The 23,615-nt window shown below is 40.4% G+C and overlaps 1 protein-coding gene across 2 annotated transcripts; it reads right to left on the bottom strand.

Moving 5' to 3' along the window:
* Positions 1-2,727: 2,727 nt before the first annotated feature.
* Positions 2,728-22,582, bottom strand: TBC1D7 (TBC1 domain family member 7). 2 transcript variants are annotated; one of them, XM_027898461.1, is made up of 9 exons: positions 22,538-22,582; positions 21,106-21,164; positions 19,609-19,729; positions 18,816-18,896; positions 15,435-15,622; positions 13,163-13,300; positions 11,298-11,443; positions 3,771-3,900; positions 2,728-2,952 (listed from the first exon to the last, which is right to left on the bottom strand). In XM_027898461.1, the coding sequence occupies exons 3-9, from the start codon at positions 19,718-19,720 to the stop codon at positions 2,866-2,868; spliced, it is 882 nt and encodes a 293-aa protein (XP_027754262.1). In that variant the 5' UTR covers positions 19,721-19,729; positions 21,106-21,164; positions 22,538-22,582; the 3' UTR covers positions 2,728-2,865. The 2 variants fall into 2 exon arrangements, with proteins under 2 accessions (XP_027754262.1, XP_027754261.1); XM_027898460.1 differs by lacking the exons at positions 21,106-21,164; positions 22,538-22,582 and adding exons at positions 20,181-20,220; positions 20,998-21,024.
* Positions 22,583-23,615: the final 1,033 nt, after the last annotated feature.

Here is a 23,615-nt window from a genome sequence, read left to right on the forward strand (position 1 = left end):
CTCCTTCTTTATACATAGAACTGAAAAAGCTGCACACAAACTTCAGCTGGACATTACAGGGGAGCAGCATTTGAGGATCCATCCCATATATAATGGGATGTTTAAGTAAAACTGCTGTTGCTCATGGAAACATGAAGATTTTTTACTGTGAGGGTGACCAAGCACTGGCACAGGTTGCCCACAGAGGTGGTGAAGTCTCCATCCTTGGAGCCACATGGACATGGTTCTGGGTAACTGACTCTAGGCAGTCCTGCTTGGGCAGGGGAGTTGGACCAGATGGACTCCAGAGGTCCCTGCTAGCCTCAGCCTTTCTGTGATTCTGTAAAAGCTGATCTCTCTCTTCTGTGCAGCTCCAGGGCCTGCCTACTGATAGAGATCTAAGCCTTCTTTAAATTAAAAAAGCGTTTAGAGCCTTCAGTCAAATAGTAATTGGAGGAACAGTCACTGGCAAGTCTGGAAGCAGTAACGCTGACTGGCATTTCTAATCCTGATTCAGTTCACCTCTCTTCACAGAATATGAGTTATTGATTCCCCTTCAGGACTGAATCTGCTGAACACCTTCAGTGTCATCGGTGCTCGTTTTTTCAATGACCAAGTAATCCGCTGTGTAAAAGCCTGGATAATGCACCTGTACCTATAGGGTTGTGTGAATTAGTTGTGCAGCCTGGGGGGAAAAAAAAAAATCTTCAAATAGGCAATCTCTCAGACTGCACCTGTGGCCATTACTTGAGAAACTTGTGCACTGCACGTTACAGAATGCAGTGCTATTGTTCACAGAACATGCGTGCTCTTTCCCATACCCCTACCCAGCTCCCACACCTATGCTGGGAAAACAGGTTCCCATCTGAAGTGAACTCACTGGATTACACAGCAATGGATTGCAAAGCAGACGTGAACATGCTTTTTCTGAACTGGCTAAACTCGGGCATTCCAGAAACACTGACAGCAGCATCTCAGCCTCCAGCACAGATCATGTTCCCAGGGTTTTAGGGGTAACCTGAGGCGAGTCCCAAGCCTCCCCAGTCAACGTGCTTGAAAGTAAACCTGACGTACTTTAGAACAAATGTTTCTAAAGCATTTCAAGTTTGCCCTACACTGAGTACAAGCTACACACACCCATTCAAGTGCAATGTGCATTACTTGGCATTCTGAGCGTCAATTTGAGTCAACTAACAGCTAAGCAACACATTTTTATATACAATTCCCTGGGCTATGCAAGAGGCAGAAATAGAATTTCACCATTTTACAAGAAAAAGATCGGTTCTCCAGTAAACCTCTATCTATGGCTTCTACTTAAATCATGAATTACATTTCTGTATTAAATTTGTTTTGAAATCTAAGCCACAAAAAATCAAATTACAACTTTGAGCCAAGCACTCAACAGAGTTTATTTTTTATATTTATTACTGGGCTGTAATGCTGAATTTTACTGACTCATCCCAACTGATTTTCTCCTTACCTGCACAGACCCACCTCTCTAGAATATCTTCCATGAAGAACAAAGACTGAGGTACAGCCATAGAGAGCTGGTTGACAGATAAAAAGAAGTATTTTAAAACAATTTAGAAAAGGATATCACCCCTGATCATCGTGAGTCTTGTGAAGCCTCATTTAGCCAAAATTGACAGTATTACTGGAGTACAAGTGCACTTCTAGCAAAGGCATGCTTGCCCACCAATCCAGCAGACTAACGTTCAGTACATTCACCTTACAAACACCTCCAAATAGTGACTAGTTACATCAAGTATAAGCTGGCATACAGAAATATGCTTCAGGAGTTAAATTTACTTCTTCAAGAGCAAGAGAGCACACTGCGCAACCAAAATACTGTAGCTGGCTGACCAAAAAACCACTTTGGAAATGATCACACCACCACCAGATATCTTCATTCCACCTGTATTTATTGAAAAATATTTACATATTAGTGTTGTGACTCACCTCAGAAAGGGCCGGGGGGGCTGGGGGCTCACCCAGGTTCTTATTAATAAATCCCTTGGGATGGATTAGAGTGAAAACGACACTGAATAATCAGTGTTTGAAAACATACATATGTAGGGTTTGTTTTAGAACAATTCTGTTTCAAAGGCAAACAGGTATGGTGCCGTTTTGGGTGTTATCATCTATATCTATCATCTACAGCAATACAGCGATCATTAGGATAACACTTAAGGAAGTGCATAGGAGAGAGAAAGGGAAATAAAGGGTAAAGAAGATATATAGATTCAGTGCACACAGGATCCAGCAATGAAACTTGGTAGTTGCAGCTTCCATGTCATTTAGCTGAAGTGGTGGTCTTGATCCACTGGGGTGGGGGAGGGAGGCCCACACTCTCAAAGAAGTTATGAGTTATTACATACCTACAGAACACCTTGTACCTCCCTGGGGTGGGGAGTTTTACCATGGAATAAATAGTGTCATGGGCCATGCTACGAGTCTCCAGTGTCTCCTGGGCACGCACAGAGTTCCTGTGAGGGGCACAGTAAAAAGGTTTTTCCCACCTTTCAGGACAGGCGCAGGGATGGGCTTTGACAGGTCATGCCACGAGCCTCCAACGCCTCCGACAGCCCAGCCAGACATGCAGAGTCCACGTGAAGGGCACGGCAAACACGGCACCTCCCGCCTTTTCAGGACTCGACCCCTCGGCAGCGCTGGTGGAGAGGTGAGCCCCGCTGGGTGAGCAGCACCTAGAGATCCTAGAATGCGCAAATCATTAACCTCTTCAGTCTCTGCCAATTGGTCACTATGCTTTAATAGCATTTTTACATAGGTTAACGAAGAACATCACACTAGGAAGGGGGAAGAGTGATGTAATGTCTTTTCAAATGTCATTTTTTTCCCCCGAGCAGTCACAAGCAAAGAGAGTTCTCAGACTGAGTGTGCTGGAGTCCCACAGTGTGTGCGCCACAGATCGACAGCTTTGCTGACAATGGCATCAGTGTTGTCCTGAGGAATCTACAAAAGATCAGGGCAAGATGCCTTGTTAGAGCACTTCATTTGGACTGTTCTGTTTAAAATAAAGATTCTGAATTTCCAGTTCAGGTTTGTTCTCTTTAGAAAAAAGAGAACAAAACTAGAATCCCACCTGCCTGCCCCATCATCCCATCACCCTTCAGTCCTACACACACCATGTTACCTCCAGGTTAAAAAGCTTTTATTTACAAAATGGTAAGGTTACCACCCAGACATCTCACACTTCACACATCCCTGAGTCGACAGCAGGCAGAACTCACCCTGGCCATCCATGACCACAAACACATCTCATCTAACTAACCTAGGTTACATCGGGACCCTACAGCCCTGCTGGGATGCTCATTACTATTCAAGGTCAGGTTCATGACCCCATCCTCACATCAACAGAAAACACACCCTTGGGTCTGTAGACTTGCACTCAGGAAAGAAGCAAAAAAAAAAAAATAGGCAGCCAGAAACCAACCCCTCTAAGGAGCTTCCATAAAAATTAACCTAACCTCACCTGCACATACTTTCACAGAAAAACCCTTCAGTATCATAAGGAATATTGTCACTTCTGTACAAACATAGATAATACATTCCCCACGCCTAAAAATAACTTCACTCTATGAAAGCCTGACCTCCTCATAGAAAAAATTATTCTTACTCCTGTGCGTTTTATCTTCACCTTTGTACTATTCCACTATTCTCACTGAGGAGTGCAATAATATCCCATGGTACATCTGTAATGATATCAATGGTAACAGGCAAATGACTAAGGCTGAAACACACTTTTTATAAAAGCACAGTAGAGTACTTACATTCTCCAAAAACTGTGTGATCTTTTCTGCAGTATTCAGCGCTATTATCTTCATTTTAAAGGTTAATAATATCTCCAAAGCAACAAAAACGAGAATCTTGCAGGACCCACTAATAACTTTGTCCCAAACCCTACAAGAAAATGAAAAGGAATCACTAAACATTACTGCAGTGCTTATCTGCTTATTTATCTGCTAGAACAGCCTTCATACAATCACCTCTTCACAGATTATTTTTCTGAGCAACAGCAATGTATTGAATTATTTGGGTCAAGGTAAATAAAAGACATTTTATCAACTCTTAAATCTGTTCAGAGCAGAGGGATGGCAAGCAGTAATTGGTATGTACTAATATGGTGTGTTGCTGTTTAGAAATTGAACTGTTTACAAGATCAAGTACAAAAAGCAAATTTTGTTTTAATAGTCTGAACTGTAACAACCACTCTACTGTGTAGGGTAAAGGTAAGAATTTTTCCGAGTGCAAAAAAGAAGAAATTAACTTCATTAGCATGCCTAATACACTCTTTCAAACAGTTAAGTAGCTGAAAATTCAAAGGGATGTAATACTGAACTACTATACCTTAAACAGCTAAATATTCCAGGTCATTGCTGTATGAGATACAAATATGACCTATCAACGGGATATAATCCATTATGTTTAAATCAGGCACAAGGAACAACTACTAAGTCTTCCAATCCATCCCACTGTGCAGACTCTCAGAATTACCTAAGCACTCCTACCACTTCTATGAAGCTGTACTTGGACCCCAGTTTTAAGAAAACCTGACAGGCAGGGCTCCAAAGGCTGCATGTACTTCAGTAACAGAACTTGGATTAACATTAAAATGGATTCTTACTACCAAAACTACCGACAATTTGAAATCACCCTTCATCCAGTAGCTCTCTCTCAGGCCCAGCTCAACATACTCGGGAAGAAAGATTATCCAAAACCAGTGTGAAACCATCTGTCAGATGGCAGGTTTTATGGGCTTGCATTATTTTTAGTTCTTGAATTTTAAGAGCTGTGTCAGAAAGACTTTCTGAGGATTACAGATATTGCTCCTTCTGGGCACTTGTTCAAAGTACATCTCCTTCCAAATAAAATCGCGGGGGACAAAGATCACATACTACCCTCCGTAATTTCTGAATACAGTCACACTAATTGAAAAACATCTTCTGCAGCCCACCTATAAATCTGGATCTGAGGGTGTGCTTCTTCCAAAGGCAACTCAATTTTTGTATGACCTCTCCCAGACAAACTTGCCCTTCAGCCCAGAGTGCCAGCAGAGTACAATGCAGGCACGGCACGAACTTTGAAAGCTGAATTGAAGTGTAGGCATCACACTTTTAAGCAGTGAGAGTCAAGCCAAGAGCCATTAAGATGATGAAGGGACTGCAGCACCTGTCCTGTGAGGAAAGGCTGAGAGAGCTGGGACTGCTCAGCCTGGAGAACAATCTGGGGAATCTCATCAATGTACATAAATTGAAGGGAGAGTGCAAAAAGGATGGAGCCAGGCTCTTTCCAGTCATGCCCAGTAAAGGAGCCTGAGGGAACAAGCACAAATTGGAACACAGGAGGTTCCCTCTGAACATCAGGAAACACTTTTTCAACGGTGAGGGTGACCGAGCACTGGCACAGGTTACCCACAGAGAAGTTGTCTCTCTCCTTGGAGACATTCAAAACTTGTCTGGACATAATCCTGGGCAACTGCTTGAGCAGAGGGACTGGTTGGACCAATGCCCTCCAGAGGTCCCTGTCAACCTCAAATTTTCTGTGATTTTTTGGTAAAAAGCTTTATAATTTGCTGAAAGGTTTGCTGCTGCTACACACTGCTTATTTTTCACACTGTGACTCAAGTCAACTCTTTATCAGTTTCTAAACGTCCCATTCACATAAAATTTTTGACACTATTTTCACCACCTCTCCAATCATCAAAACATTTAGACTAGATTTTAACTTACAATAAAGAAAGGAGGAAAAGAATATGTAAAATCCTCAGGACTACTCACGAAAAAGAACGAAACAAAAACTCCACATGGACAGATGGGGAGAAAAAAGGCACAGCCTTCCCCTTTGCAATTTAGTTTTAATTCCCTGTCTTGCTATAAGAAAAAAATGAGTATAATTCCCATATTGAGAGGAATAACACATAATCCGACATCAAAATCTTACTGTTTCCTTTGCGGTTCAAGCATCCCAGGACAAATTATCACTGTAAATATTACACTGATGTTGAAGTCAGGTCTAGAAGGTTTGAGCAAGGATATGAGAAAACTGAGACGACAGCCTTGTACCATAATGTACAGGTCATCCCTGTTTACTTCTAAAGCATTTTCCTTACCAAACACATCTGTTTCGAACCCAAGAACAGCTTCCCCATGTGTTTCATGTGCATCAGAATTACGTAATTATGAATGACAATTACAAAGAGCAGCAAACCTTAAAAAACAGGAAATAATTTTTGAAGCTAATATTTAAGTGCATGTTAATTCAAAAGTGTAAAGTACAAAACACCCAGTCTCTTTTCATTATTTTGCTTCCAATTCTCCTGACTTCAGCCTCCATAATTACGTTAGGTTCCACGCTATGCTCAGAAAACACTCTATTGTTTTTCTGCATTATTTAGTCTGATTCCAGAACAAATCTTTTTAACAATGGCAAAATGGACGCAGTATCTAAATCACCAGTGTCTTCACAAATTTTGGAAGATGGTGCATAGAAAAGTGGGTGAGATGTCAGCACTAACCAGCTATTCTGCTGCAATATTTTTCCCCTTAACATTTCCAGCTTTTGTTACTCCCAATGCAATTCCACCAGTAACACTGTGGTCAAGAGTCAGCACCTTCTCTGTACCAGCAGAGCCAGGGAGAACAACATAAACTGTGTCAAAAATGGAAAAAACCCAAAGCAGATTAATAGTAGAAGAGAAACATCGTGCCACTGTGCCTATAGCCCTACTCAGGAACGCTGAAAAATTCCCTATATTTGTGTGGTTATCTTCCTCTGTGAAATATAACCATTCAATTAACTACGTGAGCACTTTTGTAGGTATTTGTGTAACAGTGAAACAGTAGTGACAACCACAAGGAAAAATAAAAAGAAACAGGAAGCTCTTAAAGCAAAGAGCATGCCCAGGATTACACAAATAAAACTATTTACTTTTCACTGAGCTTTTTCCTTTGTCAAGATACCACTCACTCTGTGTGCACCTGTGTGTGAAGGGATGCCATTCTCCAGGCGGCTTCTGAGGTTCCTACCCTGCTACAGTGCAGTAGGACACATGAAACACCACAGCATTGCTGCTCTCTCTTTTTCTGAAATATTACCAATAATCTCACAGTTTCACCCCTAGGCTGCAGGGTAGACACACTCAACCTTTCTCCCTGGTTCTGGGTCTCCAGTCGTTCAGGCCAGAGATATCTAAAAAGAGCCAATGCCTTCTCCTCTGCCTGTGCCTCTGGGTGTCCTTCCAATGGTAACTGGGCATGGAGGGACATGATGAGGCTCGCACAAATCTCATCCCAAAGTCAGGTCATAATCTTGTGCCCACCCGTTTATAGAGCTGAGAAGCTGCTCAGTTACTTAAAGGCAAATCAGATTAAGTTTCTCCACAGTAGTAGCTCACATGCACATTTTTATGCCCTCCCACTCCATAGTAAATTTAAGGCATTTTTCATATTTCTGTTGTTTCTACTAACTAATTACTTACATTTTTACAACCAGATATAAATTATGCAGGACATGGAGATCACAGATGTAAAACTGCAGAAGCCATATATTAATACATGAGGTGGTGTCAGTTGGAAAGTCGTAAATTTCAGGAGAATGACCAAACACTTTACCACCACCAAGCTGCCAGAGACTAATAACCTAACACCACCCTGCTAATGCCAAGCCTTCAGTGCAGAATACAAACAACATTACTCAGGAGCACATTACATGATTGGCACCATTAGGCCATAAAAAACGCCTGGCTCATTCACAATTACAACTGCAAAGCTGCACCACCTCTGCTGTGGTTGGATCATCTGGGGTGACAGTGCTGGATTAAACTGGCAGCCAAAGTGCCATTTTGCCTGTAGAGCTGAAGCCACAAAGGGAACAACAAGCTTTAAGAGCAGGGATTTCTAGCTGAGGGCCCACACAGCACCATTGGAAAGCTTTCCAGGCATGGCTTCCCAAACAGATGACCAGGTATGCTGCTGCAGAAATCAAGCAAACAGGGCAATGATGGCATGAAAACAACAGCGTGATGCAGTTCTCTCCCTGTTTGAGAGACAAGTACACTTTTCTGTCCCTCTTAGACTTGTGCTACGGGCTAGTTCATATTCCAGAAATCACCCTGTCTATATTCCAGGTGGGATACAGGGTCTTTGAAATGGTCAGTCTGCTCCTCTCTTTTGCCAATATGGCACCTCTAAGAAGTTTTAAGAACCTTGCTGAATAATATGTCGAGTGTATTAGGGCACACAAAGACACTGCATAAGCTCAAAGGAAATGTTTCTACCTGAAACCTGTCCATATACACTTTCCAAGCCCATTTAAATTAAACCGATGCATAAATTTTACCTATGGTGTGACTGGAAGTGTGCAATAAAAGAGTATTTACACTGAATGGCAATGCCCATCAGAAGTTTAAGCTGGCATTGTGCAACGTCATCCCACCACTATCAGAAAAAATTTCTGCACAGCACATACAAGTCTTGTACATCTCAGAATAAAAACCAAAAAAAAAAAAGGAAAGAAACCCGTGAAATCTAGATTTAGCTGCCTGGCAGAGAGGACTACAATTTATAGATAGTAATCAACCTCTCCAAGAAACACAGTGATAAATCATAAGTTAAATTAAAACCATAAAAGACTGCGTTCACATCATCTCTCACTTCACAAAAAAGTAAGCAAAATTCACAGGAGAATTGGAGGCCTGTTTTCAAATCTCAGCAGTTCCAACACTGCCACTTGGATACATTTCAGATAAGCATTCAGGCTCCTAGATTCTAATCCAAACTGAATCTCTAAGCATTAATTAAGTTCATCTGTCACATGCTACCCATGAAGTATGTTATTTCCTTAGTGAATAAAGCCATTATGACTACAAATGAATAATTCAGAAACCTAAACTGTGAAGAAAAAGCGCACTTTTAACATGTTCCCACAAGAACTGTTGGGAAAAGGGATTGCTCTGCCGTCAGAAGTATCAACACTAAAATTTGTTTTTACTCCACAGTGATACCAAAAGCCAATATTTCGACCGTTTCTACGGGGGAAAAAAAGTATTAAAAAAAAAAAAAAGTATTAAAAAAATTCAAGATAATCAAAATATTCTATTTCAGTAAGATCAAACAGTATATATGAATGCTAAACAGGCACACTGACTAGACAAAATATTTTATGTAAATAAACTGATTCAAAATGATAGAAGTTTGAAACTAAAGGTTCTGACAAGGTGAAATGCGTAATCAAAATTCTTCATCTAGATTTTTCCTTTTACACTATCAAGATGACACAGCTCCATAAAATGTTCTATTTTCAACAGAAATTTTAAAAAACCCTTCGTCTTCCAAGAGCAAAACTGCTCTGATGCAAATTCCTCTTTCAGCAATAGCCCTCAGCCGTAAGACCAAGTAGCAAAATTGAATCACATAAGCTCTAACTAAAAATATTTCCTAGGAGACATGCAAAGAGGTGCAGCAGATTGCAAAGGCCATCTCAGATCACAAAAGCCTATGGAAAAAAAGACCTGAAGAGACTGATAAGTCCCAGCTGGGGCAGTCACTTCTGCTGCCCTTAGTTTACATTTTAAGGCACTAAGTTGCACAAAGAGAAAGCACAATGAAACAAGAGCAATCATTACCTGCTGGAAACAACCTACAAAAGCAAATGTGAAAGAGATGTAGGTAAACTATAGGTGTTCAATTGCTTTTAAGGCTGTAACCAACACACTACCTACTTAATTTCTGTAGCCATAAAAGCGGTACAATCTTTGAACCACATCATCACATACAACCAGTACACAGAGATGACTATTTTGGGGCCTTACAGGTGCTTGATGAGAAGAACTTGCCATGTAACAATTACAGTGCTGCACCTAAAGGTTCAAAATGTTTTTTTCTCTCTAACACATTCCTGGATGACAACAGTAAAACATCCTGAACCTCAAAGGCCACGGTCCCCCAAGACCAGAGAGCATGATTTCTAATCTCACAGCTTGTTCTCTAAAACTTTGTTTTTATAAGGGCCAATAAAACATTTTTAAAAGTAGCCATTTCTCACTTTTCTCCATTAAACGTGAAGTTCCACATAAACAAATAACATTCACTATTTAAGATTATGACCAACTTACCACCACAAAAGCATTCTATACAGAGCAATTTACAAAGCACTCTGTTTCCACACTAGGTTCCTATACTAACTGAAGCCCTGGAATTGATTCCCTTGAAGTAAAAATTCTCTTGAACCTCACCACTTCTCAAAGTTTTCAGGCTGCTGAAAATGAAACCATTGGGTTTTTTGTACCACATCCTGCTCAGCTATTAGCAACTCTTATTAATGCAGAAAGAACATGTTTCTCAACATCCAGCTTGAATTTCCTGCTTTCCAAGAGTTCTCAGGCAGCAGAACTAGAGAAATAATGCCAGCTTCATTTCAAAAGCCTTTCAGTGAAATGCCATGCACAAGAATTTTGTCCTTTTAAAAGCTCAACAACCCACTTCTAGCTGTAGAATCCTGATGCAATCCACTATTTCATTAACTTTGTAATACTCAACCTGCCCTAGCACTTTTTAAAACAAACATTCTGTCATGGTTTAACCTCAGCCAGCAACTGAGCACCACACAGCCAACGCAGCCATTATTCCTGCCACTGGGATGGGAGAAGAACTGGAAGGGTAGAAGTAAGAAACAAACACACGGGTTGAGAAAAAAAGTATTTCATAATTTAAAAGAAATAATAATTAAAAAAACCTGTAAGGAAAAGAAGAAAAAATAACAAAGAGAGGAAAACAAAACTGTGTTAGTGCCACTCAGCAGTAACTAAAACATCCCTGTGTTATCAACACTGTTTTCAGCTTAAATGCAAAACACAGCCCTATATGAGCTACTCTGAAGGAATTTAACTCTATCCCAGCCAAAACTACTACACGTTCCCAAAATCTTTTTCATCTAACAATTATGATGTTACAGTCACTCCCTAAGAAATGATTTTCGTTAAAAAGCCTGAAAACTGTCTACCATTCAGCCATCCATCACTAAGAGAGGATTTTGAGTTTTAAATCCCAGGAGTGTCTAACAGAATCAGCTGGTATTCTTAACTCCATTCTTTTTTAATTTCAGTGGGTGAAATGATCACACAGAGACTGATTATCCTGCATCACCAAAAAAGGGAACTAAATCTGATTTTATCATTTCCAAGTCAGCAATGAAGTCAACACCATAATCTTACAGATAAAATACAGAAAGCTCTTTCCCTGCTAGTGACAATAAAAAGCTAAAAGTACAATGAAGTTACAAATTGAAAGAAGAGAACTTGCCTCTGTAAACTGGACTCAGGTAAACATCCTGCAAAACACTTTTTAAACCAAAGATCATATGGGAGCTTGCTCATGGCAGCACATGCTTTCAGATGCATCAGGAGTCTGTTATCTTCAATGTTCAAATACTGCTCCAGAATTTTTGGCTGAGAAAGGATTGGAAAATTTTAGGTAACTCACATCAGTGACATGTAACGTCTTAGAAAATTAGAATTAGAATTTCAATCGGCATAAAACAAGATGTTAAAATAATGAACTCACATTGTTTTAACTGTTCCAAAATATGAGTGTTGCTGACTTTTGCAATTAATTAGGTACTTTACTAAATAAACAAACTCAGCTTCCTTAAATTGCTGACCACTAGCAGAACTTCCAATATATGCAGTATTCCCTAATGCAAGGAGGTGTTTCAGAGCTTAAGGCAATACAGAGATTAAACATCCACTAATTACTGTTACCTTCACAAGTAAAATCGAGTTTCATTCACCTCAAACCTAATAGCCTTAGCACACATCAAAAAAACTCTACACACAAGGCAGCAAAACCCAGAAAATCAATTCTGAGAGTAAATCCCTGTACAACCCATTAAAAGCTGGACATTGATTTATTGCTTAAAAACCCAAAGTATTTAGAAGGATAAACATGTGGATAATTTTGTCAACTTGTTTAAATTTTAATGTAACACAATACACATTTTCATAAATTCGGGAGTACCTTTATGCTTTTTGTCACAGTTAAGTAAACAGCTAATGGTTTCAGTTGTCAAAGGGAGAAAACACTTCCTTCTTCCATATTCTCACCTGCAGAGTCTTGGTACATTGCTTATATTACAAAAAAAAAAATTAGGGAGGGAGACGCTTGGCACTCTTTATTTAGTGAGAGTACACCACTTTCTTTAAAATTACTCTTTTTTCCTTTGAAAGGAACTAAAGAAATGTGTATGGTTGAATGTATCACCTCCAGAAGTAGGAGGCAGGTTTAAAAATTATTTCTTGTTCCAAACGACTAACAAACAAAGGGCAGGCATCATTTTCTGCAAAACGTATTTTCATTCGGTGTCTGCCAGTGCACAGGTACTCTGATACCTTTACCTCAGTACATACTGTTAACTAAAGAGCTTTTATCTGGTAAGGCTATTTGGAGAATTACAAAAGCTCTCACGATTTTAAAAAGTATGCTTTTTCTTTACAATCAAATTTTAATTTTATAAATCAGTAAGACAGAAATTCAAAATTAACATTCTATGACAGTGTTTAAATGATCAGTGCTAAAAGAAAACTATTCCACTTTTTATTATAACCTAATTTTCAACAGACTGTTTTTCTGAAGACATAGTACCCTGCTCCATTTAAAATGCAAAACCAACTGTGCTTTGTCTATCATACAGTGAGCAGCACTTGGATGCCAGAGATGCAGTCTAAAAAGTAGCAGGCATAGATCAAGACGTTCTTAACTCTGTAATTTAAATTTAATTGTTTAAAATAAAAAAAAAATTGTTAAGTGACCGATTTGTGAGAAATATAATTCACCTAGATACCAGCAACCTTTAGACAACCTAAAAGGAAATATAATTCAACTAGATACAATGTAACCTTTAGACAAGATAAAAAGAAAATAGGATGTAACTGAAAATTACCAGGTAGCAAACAAAACCAATTACTAATGTTACATTTGACTGAGTGTCCTACAGGATAGCACAATCACAGCCTAAAAAGCACTCCTCCCATTTTCTCAAAACAGTTGGTGGAACAGAATCCAAGGGTGTCACCTCTGATGCTCCAGTTGTCTCCATGTATTAATGCCTTCCACAACTGCCTCTCCCCACAAACAGGAGAAAAAAAAAAAAAAAGGTGTTTTTTCCTTACCAGTTGTTGTAATGAATCTTTGTGCTTGCTGTTCAGCTGATTCACAAAGCAACTGACAAGCCAATAGCATTCTATAGGATCCTCCACCATTTCCTCCATTGCTTTAGCAATAGCAAGAAACACTTCATCTTCAGGTTCCTGGAAAACAAAGCCAAAAAACAAGTGAACTACACAGAAACATTGGACTATTCTGATTTAAATTATTCTTATATTCCTTTTCTCTGCGATTTGGGAAAACAAATGGAAATCAATGTACACAAAGAGCTGTTCTGACATTCATAAATAAAACATTGGGCAGTAGCTGCACTATGATGACAAATACTTACTAAAGCAGAGCAAGTAAGACTTGTCTTGATTTTACAACCAAAACACACAACAGGAGCTGGGAAAAACTGTTTCAAAGTCACGAATTTTCTCAAATGAGAAAATACCACATTCTAACAAGGTAGTGATAATCCCACTTACATGGACCACATATTTATACTGCACAGCAGCAGAATTTGTCCTGCTGTTGGTTGCTAAGGGCCTAATGGGATCCTCAAACACCTCTGTCGTGGATGTCACAGCTCATGCAGCCGTAAGCTGTGCCCCTCACCCTCAACACACAGAAAATCATTTGGGTCAAGATAAAACTTCCTAGAGACAAATACCTTCTCCAGATGATGAGTATCTTACTCCCCACAACCCATGACATGGTGGGCATGCCATGACCTTCTCTCATGAGGATATACTTTCCCAACAGAAGTATCAGCCTAAACCACAGGTAATGGTATGACTGCACACAGGGTAGATGTAGGCGAACCAACTCTAAGACCAGCTAGACCTCGTGCCAACAGCTGACTCAGGAACTGTCTAAACTGGGAAGATGCACAAGGAAAGTCTCTGTATTTGCCCCGTTTCTCACAGCAGCCTTTCTTACACAGGCACTACTGACTGCATTGGGAGGCAGGGTAAGAAGCCAGGTATTTCTCCACAGGCTGATGTAAGCAGCAGTAAGCTATGGGATCACAGGTTTTGATGTGTGGAGAGTCTTAAATACTACTGGGATATGTCTCTGCCACGCAGACTGCTGCAATGCACATATCCCTACTTAAACTCTCTGCTTTCAGATCGCACAAAACATCTACCACACTTCTGTATGGTACTCAAACAATTCAAAGTATTTAGACCAATCCAACATCATCTTTATATTCCCCCTGCCTCCACAATAAAACTGCACTACTATCAAGCAGTAACCTCTTACTTAAGGGGACATTACTGCACCAAAAGCAGGCTGGCATAAAGAGAACCAATGCTTTCTGCAGCAAAACAAACCTAAGTTACGGGACTAATAACTGGTGCTCCGCTAAACACCATCTCTGTGAAACCCCATCACACTACTGAGAGCAACCAGTGCTCTGGGATGCACTGACAAAACACTTGCTCAGAAGGCAATACTGGTCCAGAGGGGAGGAATTTTCTGCCCACTGGGTCACAGGCCAAGATCAAGGAAACTTCTCTACAGGAAACTTGCAGGGTAGGACAGCCACATTCCTAGGCAATGGTAAGGGCACGAAAACATTCTCCCTTCTCTAACAACAGAATGCTGTATGTAATCCTCCAGAACAAAATATTATTGAACTTTCCATATTAACTTTAAGCTTTATTTTTTATGTTCTTATGTCAAATTTCAATGTTAATTTTATGGACAAATTTAACATTAAATAAGAGATAAAACCCACTGCAGAAAGCCTTGTGGTTCCTTTCATCTCATCCTCTTTGACAGAGGCTTATACATAAGATCCATACATTGTTTTTCTCATCACTCTTCTGGCTTACCATCACATCAACATCCGTTTGTGAGTACACTGTAAACGGTAGAGTATGTGCATGACCTGACAGAAGCCCTGATCGATTCAGACTAACATAAAAAGGAGGTCAGTACATTAAAGTCTAGATTTAAAAACAAATAATTTAAATATATAATGCAATTTGCATTAAATCATAGCTTGTACTGGCTCTGAATTATCCTTGTTCCAGGACATGTAAGAATCTACGAGCTCCAATAGGATTATGCCATTTTCATTTCAGAGTACAAAATGCTCGAAAGCTAGCAGGCAAAAAACACAAAAGGGATTCTAAGGCATGAAATCTTACGTAAGTACTTAGGGGAAGAAAAAGAGAAAAGCACTTGGACTAAAATTTCTTATTTTATACCAGTACTTCTCTGTTTTCCATTCACCTTACTTGGTCTATCTACATGCATTTGTGGGGTGACTTGCAGTTCACTGACCAGTGTGAAAGCCAAGTTTCGAGGCAATTTTCCTGATTCCAGTTGATGAATGCGCAGGAAAACATCTACCTGTGGGGTAGAATCATTAATAAAGCGAATTACACGAAGGGCATGGTGTATATCCCAGTACTGCTCCTTCCGATACTTCATCACCAAAGCATGAGATTCATGGTGAGGAGGAATAATTCCTAACAAAAATTAAAAAAAAAAAAAAAAAGTAATTAAAAGAAAAAAATATAAGTGACTGTAAAGAGAAATCTTACTTGTTACTGGCTTATACTTATCTAGTTTTTAGTATAGTTATAGTTGCGCATTTGCACCCACCTTCCACTTATCTTGAAAAGTAGGTGCAGAATGATTTTTATTTACATTAGCTGCTCATTTTCCCAAATTCTACACTTTGTCTGAGATGACAGAGAATATATAGATTCAATTGACCAATTTAATCTCTCTAAAACAACATTCAGAAGCAAAATCAATCACACACGTTGAATCAGATTTAGATTAAAACTTAAGAATATCACATAGGCACTTCGCAAGGTAACATTTTTTACATTCTTAGCACAACATGAATATTTTTTCTAGTTTTCTAGGAGAAAAAAAAAATTAAAAAAGAAATAAAAGTATCTAAGTAGGAAAGTAGAGAAGATTAAACTGCATCACCAGAAGAGATGCATAACATTTCACTAGTGGAGCAGAATATTTCTCAGTGCAGAAACCCATGAGAATATTCTTCAAAAATCAGTTTGAAACAAGCTACCTGCTGCTTTATCTCTCATTTTAAGAAAAAAATATTCCTGCCAAGTGTTAAACCATGAAGTGATTGAGTTTCGTAACAAGCGCATCAGACACAAAATTATCTTTTCAGTTCCAACTGCAAACCTGTCTGCATTTCAAAAGCTGGGACAGAGCAAGACATTTTTCATGTTATGCCAAAAGAGAGTCAACATCGTGATTTCGTATATACATACTGCCAACTGCTCTCCTCAAATACAGAAGACAACCTTAGGCAGAAAGAAAAGAAGCTTAAACAACATAGGGATGTCTAAAAATCATCCTGAGTCACACCTAAACAGGAAATTAATGGAGACATTGCTGACATACCATGCAACCAGGGACAGCATCAAGTCTTGGTACACGTCTGAGATAAGGAAGCCTATCCTGTCAGCAAAATTTTCTTAAACTATTAACATTATTTAGAGGACATGCAACACTTCCAATCAGAAATGGACTCGGCTGTCGTTCCAACTACTTAGGGAGATATTTTGCATTCTTTTTCAATACCAGCTTTTCTAACAAGTGTTAACACTGAGATACAGCATAAGAGAAGTTCTTGTTCACCTCTGTTCACCCAAGAAGTATACAGAATGACAGGATGGATGCTTTAAATCAGAATATCTCAAGCTGGAAGGGACCCACAAGGATCGCTGAGTCCAACTCCTGACCCTGCACAGGACCACCCCAAAAAATTACAAGTCTGAGAGCGTTGTCCAAACACTTCTTGAACTTTGGCAGGCTTGGTGCCATGACCACTTCCCTGGGGAGCCTGTTCCAGTGCCCAACCACCTTCTGGGTGAAGCACCTTTTCCAAATATCTAACTTAAACCTCCCCTGACACCGCTTCATGTTGTGAAATGAATCACTCTGGGTTTAAAACACAAAATCTTTCTAAAAATCAATAGAATTTTCCATGCAGTTAACTCAGAAGGTGTTTTGTGTTATCAGATAATTCACAGATCATCTATCTAAAATAGTCAAAGATTGACCACTGGCTCTGCAGTGAGCCATGATTTTGCAGAGACTATATTTTGCTATTATAATTTTGGCTGAAAGATCTTGTACTGAGTCACTTGCCCAAGCCTCCTACGCTATATTTCCTACAACTAATATTTTAAAGATGCTGACTACTTCACTAGGGCCCAGGATGCAATCATCTTTTTTATGGCAAAGGCTTTTATCAAGTAGAATTACTCTGTCAGTTCAATGATCAATGCCAAGAACTTCCAAGTTTCATAATTAGATCTTGCACCTCCTGTGCACTGTTCCTTTACTGCCTTTGCCAGAAACAGGCTCACAAATCCAAATAATCAGGGATATGAAGCCACAACTTTTAAATTGTAGAAAATTAGAGGGGGGGGGGAAGAAAAAAATTAAAATAATTTTTAAAACTCATCTAAAACTTTCTAATACACTATTTCAAACTCCAGACACTGTAGTGGAATACAGAAACCAAGAAGATATTTACTTGAACATTGTTCAAGATTATGGCACAGCCTAAGATAAATAAACATCCTAAACCAGACAAAAACGGTTTTGGAAAATAACCTTTCTGAGGTAGGAATCCCCAACCTTCCTGACTCTGAATCACATGCCAAGAATCTTCATGTACTCTGGAGAGCCAAATGACAAAGAACATGCGGGAGAGTTCACAGGCAGTAAAAGACAGCAGCTCCCAAGCCAATCTGAGGACTGATGCTGCTGGTCTCCCTGATGAGACATTTTGGCTCTCAGCTCCTTTCCTGCCAGCACAGCTCTGGCAGCAGAAGACTGAGCAGAGGAGCCACGCTCAAGCCTTTCAAAAGCGGCACAGTGCTCCCCCACCAAGAGTATGGTAAATCACATTTCTCTTCCACAGATTCAGTCCAACCTTCACACTCGGCCTGTCGGTGTTTCTCTACACGCAGCAACTCTAAGGAAAACAAACTCTCCAGGTACCTTGTAAGGGTCAGAACTCCTGGGCCTTGCACAACCCCTCCTGTCTCCAAGTGACACAAGCTCACATGTAGTAAAACTTTTACCAGATAGTGCAAAGTCAGTAGTACTTTTGAATGAGTCATCTGATGAACGCACTCCAAGGAAAATATAATCTATTTATGGGTTTTCATGGTTTCTGGGGATACCATAACTTGTCTTCGGCCTCATAACTTCTCCAATGGCAAATACAACTCAAAGCCAGAAGCAAAACCAGAAGAAACCAAGATTTTGTGGAACACAAGGCTTTTCTTTAGAGTAAACATGCATCCCATACCTTGCCCAGTTTAAAACTGATCACAGCTTTACTTCAACCTAACTGTTATTTCAGGAACAGCACTGAATACCTTACCAGGTATTGGTGACTTCCTATAACCCACATTTCAAACATTTTATCAATGTAACTGCATAGTGCTAAAAAATTAATAAAGAAACACACTCTCCTAGGTACACTTCAGCAAAGTTCTCAAAAACTATCCATGGAATATTATTTTATAATTGCCATTGTGCATTCGAGATGGATACAAAAGCAGGATAAATATGCAGCAGTAGGTAAAGTAGTACAGAATAATCTACGTCATTACCTCTGTAAAAAATACACCTTTCTACATTCTATGTTATATTTCATACCTAGAAGCACTTTCCACACCAGTATACGATACATGGATGGGAGTGGAAACCTCTGACTAAATGTGCAAAGCTTCTCAATATCTGTAGAGAAATAAAAAGAAAAAAAAATTATTATAAACCTAAATATAAATATTTTTGCGCCTCTGATCTACCTAAGTATGACAAATCTTTAGCTGCTGACTGAAATCCTCACTTTCATCATGTGTTATCAATAAATTCTTTCACCACTTCAACTGGGAATAGAATGTGTCCCATAAACTTCAACAATTTTGAAAAATATATATGTTGGGTTTGATCTACAGTAAAACTATTTTAGGTTTCATCAGGAAGAAACTGCATCATTTTTACAGGTATTTTGTAAATCATGTCACTGTCAAAACAATTAAGGGCTTTTTTAAAAGGGATAACATTTATCTTTCTGTTCTGTTAGAGATGTGGCACTCCTCAGGGACCAACAGCAACAACAAAATCTTCATTGTTTTGAAGTTATATGGAATAAACAGCATGAAATTATGCATTCTCTGATTAAAACTGCTTTCACCAGAAAACTTTTAGTTTCTTCAGCACAAAGAATGAGAGAAGAAAAGAAAAGGAAGCAAACTGACAAGCCTTTACTAGTTCTAAAAATCAGATTTTCAGATCTTTGAAACTCAAAGGTCTGCTAGCAGAGACATTAGTGGCAAACCATGAAAAACTTAAATGAGCATTAAGCACAGCAGCTTAACATTTTCTATTAATTCCTCCCCAGCCCCTTATCACCAAAGTAACAGAGGAAGCAGTGAAATCAACTTGCCCAAACGGTCATCTTTTAATAGAATTTCCAGTGACTTCTTTTCTTCAACTCCACGAAACCCCACTTTTTCATAATACACTGAGCGAAAATTTCTCTGAGAGTCATCAGCCATGACTGATTCCTTCTGGAGAAACAGTAATTCTTTTAAGACTTACAAGAATATATTCCTTTTATGCTTAAGTCAAGTACTTTTGCACACCAATAAAAGTTAACTGCCTATGTTTCTACAGGAGTAATGCACCCTACAGAACATTAAATCTTCCAAGCTTTTTTTCATCATATGCTGAGAAAATCATTACTTTAATCTAAACTAGGTCTAAAGAAATCAACTTTCCAAACAAAACACAGGAAGCTGTTATTTTTTAAGTTATTCCCATGGTAAATTATGATACTTTTCAAAAAGTTTCAAAAAAAGTGTGCTGGAGAGACACTTGCTCCTTTACATTGCACCACTTATTTCAAAACCAACACAAAAAAAAGCAGTTAAGAGTCTGACAAAATTTTGGGTACAGAAACCCTACTCAAGTGTAACTGTTACCCAGGCAAGTAAAATCATTGGGTTTCATACTCACCAGAGGAGGTAACAAGAAGCTAGGATGAGCCAATTTTGGCCTCAGTTGCACAGGGGGTTACAGGAAAGAATAAAGCGAGGGATGTAGGTTTCTTCTTACACTGCAGATATGAACTAAACATTTGTGTTGTTATCAGCTGATGTAATAGCCATTGCCTCGAGCTTGTTATTCCAGCACTGAAAAGGAAAAAAATTGTCTGTGCTGGTTTAAAAAGTAAATTAAATGAACCCAACTCAAGAGAGATGACAAGTCAGAATTACAATTTACTAAGAAGGTCACAATAAATACAATTTTACAGAGAAAAATTGGTCTTAACCCCCAAAGACAGATTTATGACCCAGCATCCTGGGACAAGAACTAAACAATGTTCGTTAGCCCCTGTGCTGAGCACCCCGTGAGCAAAGGAAAGGAAAACCTGTTGGTCCAGATGATGGTCACAGTCCTGTTGAAGTAGCGAGAGCGGCAGTCACAATCCTGCTGAAGTTCTGGTCCACCTGTGGGTCGATAGATGTGTGGTGTCTGAAGTCCCTAAACCCGAAGTTTATACATGTTCAAGTTCAGGTGGGAATGCCCAGTACCTCCCTCAGGACGGGGAGTTTCACAATGGGTGATTTAACTCTGTGGGATATTTTTGGAATCTTTGATGGTCTAGATGTTGCAGCTGCCTATTATGCCAAGGTGGCCCATTAGCAGAGATGACCCCTCAGGCTGGGTGTGAAGGTGTTAATGCCTTTCTGGTGGGGAGTTGTCACAGCTGAGTCACTGGTGTGAAAATAAAGGAACACTCCCCTGGTTTCTTTAACACCCAGCTTGTAGCCTGGGGTGGCAGGTGTGCCCTGGACAGCTGCTGCAAACAATCTATTTATTAACAGTCCATCAGAAATTACACTGAGGGTGCAGAATACACAGCTTTAGTTATACCCACGTAGTGATAAACTGGTCCCAGCCCCTGTAACTAGGACATCTCATCCCTGTAGTGGAAACTGGTGAATTCCAGTGAGTACTTTGTGTTTCGTAACAACTGCAAATGACATTTCAATTCAGTTCAACTTTCTAAATATCAAATCTCTGTCCTCTGCAGCCTTGCATACGTTAGAAAGCTCAATTTCCTAACTCAGAGGACTAAACCCAATATTAACTTTTATGTGTTGTGACAGCAGCAGAACTTGGAGAAAAATATTTTGAGTGAGGGGCAATGGGTGAATGATGCATTATGAACCTTTTCTAGATAAATTCTTATTTTCCTTGCAGAGATGAACCTCAGGATCAAAGGGTGGGCTCAGTTCCGCGCACACTGTGTCTCACCTAAAAAATCCAATGCGCAGGCTGGAAGGTGGAAAGACCTTCCCCGGTTCTTCGTTCGCGAAGAGACTGGCCACATACACATTAGGAGCAAAGCACTTGTGGATATAAACAAAGGCCACAATTTTGCAAAGAATGCACATGTTCAAATCTGTATGTCTACCAGGCCTATTTGTGTTTCAAATTGTGACTGTTTTTAGAGTTTTGTAGCATCACGGCCAAGACCAGAATGACAAAATATAAACCAGGAAACGACTGAATTAATGCCTTCTGAGACAGGTCAAATATTATTTCAAAACCAGAGGGGGAAAAAAAATTACTTGCAAGACATGCCAGTCCTGCACTAGCCTATGAAAATTACTCTGATGTTCATGCACTGTGCATTTAAGGGTCCAGTGACCACAGTGTTCACTATTTACACTGCAGCCGTGTCTAATGATGACTTATGGTGCTAGAGGTACTCAACTTCTTTAAAAAACGCTTAGATTTTCATTTACATTTTCAAATTTTTAATATCTGAATATGTGCTATTTAGAAAAAATTAAAACAAACAAACAAACAAACAAACACGTTTAGCCTGTACCAATTGTGGAAAGCTGACAGGAGCCACAGAACAGGAACAATAAACGTAACTTGAAAAAATAACAGTATTTTCTATTAGAGAGGACTGCTATTTTAATGATTTCAAACTACCACTGTAACAGCAATACATTTTATTATTAAAGCAAGAATATAGTTTCCTCCTCACTCGTAATTTGGCGTAAGCATTTTCATGTCAGGCAAACGACCAGTGTGTTCCAACCTTCACACGAATCTACAACATAATTGAAAAGGGAAGGGGGGTGGTGGGGGGGGGGGAACAAACCACCCAGCCGGCTCACTGGCGACGTTCCGTACAAAAGCCTGCAATTAACTCGCCCTGTCTTCCACTAAAGCACTTTCGGCCTTCGTGGCGGATCTCACGGTACGCCCCTCGTGTCGCTGGGGCTGACGCAGCCCGCCACGGAACGCCCTCCCTCGCAGGCCCCGCCGGAGGCTCCCCACACCCGCCCGTACCTCGGGGCTCGACTCCCGGCCTCCGACACATTCCCTAAGGGAAACCCGCGGGCACACCTCGGCACGGGATCGATGCTCCCCCCCCCCTTACCCTTTCCCGGGGGATCGGATGGCACCGGGACGCCCCTTCCGGCACCGCGGGCGGGCGGGGCGGGGCGGGGCGGGGCGGGCGCAGGCGCGTTTCCCTCGGCCGGCCGTGGCCGGGGCGCTTGGGAGCGTCTTCCTTGTGTGGGGTTGTTGTGTCCCCTCGGGCTCAGCCGGTGTTTTACGCACCCTGGCTGCGCTCCCCGTCGCCTCTCAGTTCAAGCCCTCTGCCCTCCCGGTCCGTCCCCTCATTCCGCTCCGTGCTGTTGCCCGCGTGGCGTGGGTTGGCGCTGAGGGCCGCGCCGCGTTGTTTGCTTTAATTAGTGTGCTTGGGAGTTTTGGCCCCATCCCCTGTGACTTCTGGGGGGACACTTTACTCTGAGCAGTCTCTGGGAGTCGGGGTGCGTTTTCCAAGTCCCAGGATTTACCCCGGCGGATGTGACCAAAGCACTGGATACTAAATATCCTGCCCCTCAGAACACATAAAGGACCTAGGTCTCGCTGTTGAAAGCCTCAAATATCAACCTGTCCTGATAAAACTGTGAGACATCAGACTAGTAATGTGATTTTTATTTTGGGTTGAGGTTTTTTTGTCGTCGGTGGTGATGTTTTTATTCGGATATATGAGACCTTGCCAGCCTCTAGCTGTATGATTGCAGGGACTAAGCAGCTGCTTTTAGCAGGAGCTGAGTTTTCAGCTCGTGGCCCCTTTCCAGGAGCAGAAACTTGAACGAGACCATCAAACACCGGAGTTAGCCGCACCAAGATTTGGAAGTACTAGAATCACAGAATCAGGGAATCGGTAAGGTTGGAAAAGACCCCCGAGATTATCGAGTCCAACCTATGACCGAACATCAGCATGTCAACTAGACCAACTAAGTGCCGCATCCAGTCTTTCCTTAAACACCTTCACCACCGCCCTGGGCAGTCCATTTCAATGTTTAACAACCCTTTCCATGAAGAAATCCTCCTGACGTCCTCCTATTTTCAAAT

The sequence above is a fragment of the Empidonax traillii genome, unplaced genomic scaffold (genome assembly GCF_003031625.1).
Source record: "Empidonax traillii isolate 1590-97213 ecotype Southwest subspecies unplaced genomic scaffold, ASM303162v1 scaffold597:size822913, whole genome shotgun sequence".
Classification (NCBI taxonomy): domain Eukaryota; kingdom Metazoa; phylum Chordata; class Aves; order Passeriformes; family Tyrannidae; genus Empidonax; species Empidonax traillii.

What these genes read in the sequence shown, in the direction of transcription:
- TBC1D7 (XM_027898461.1), bottom strand. Translation starts at nt 19,720, where the DNA reads ATGGCTGATGACTCTCAGAGAAATTTTCGCTCAGTGTATTATGAAAAA. An exon ending in GGTGTGGAAAGTGCTTCTAG is followed by an intron (nt 15,623 to 18,815) that starts GTATGAAATATA and finishes AATTTTTGTTAG; the next exon opens with GAATTATTCCTCCTCACCAT. An exon ending in CCTGAGTCCAGTTTACAGAG is followed by an intron (nt 3,901 to 11,297) that starts GCAAGTTCTCTT and finishes ATTTTCTTGTAG; the next exon opens with GGTTTGGGACAAAGTTATTA.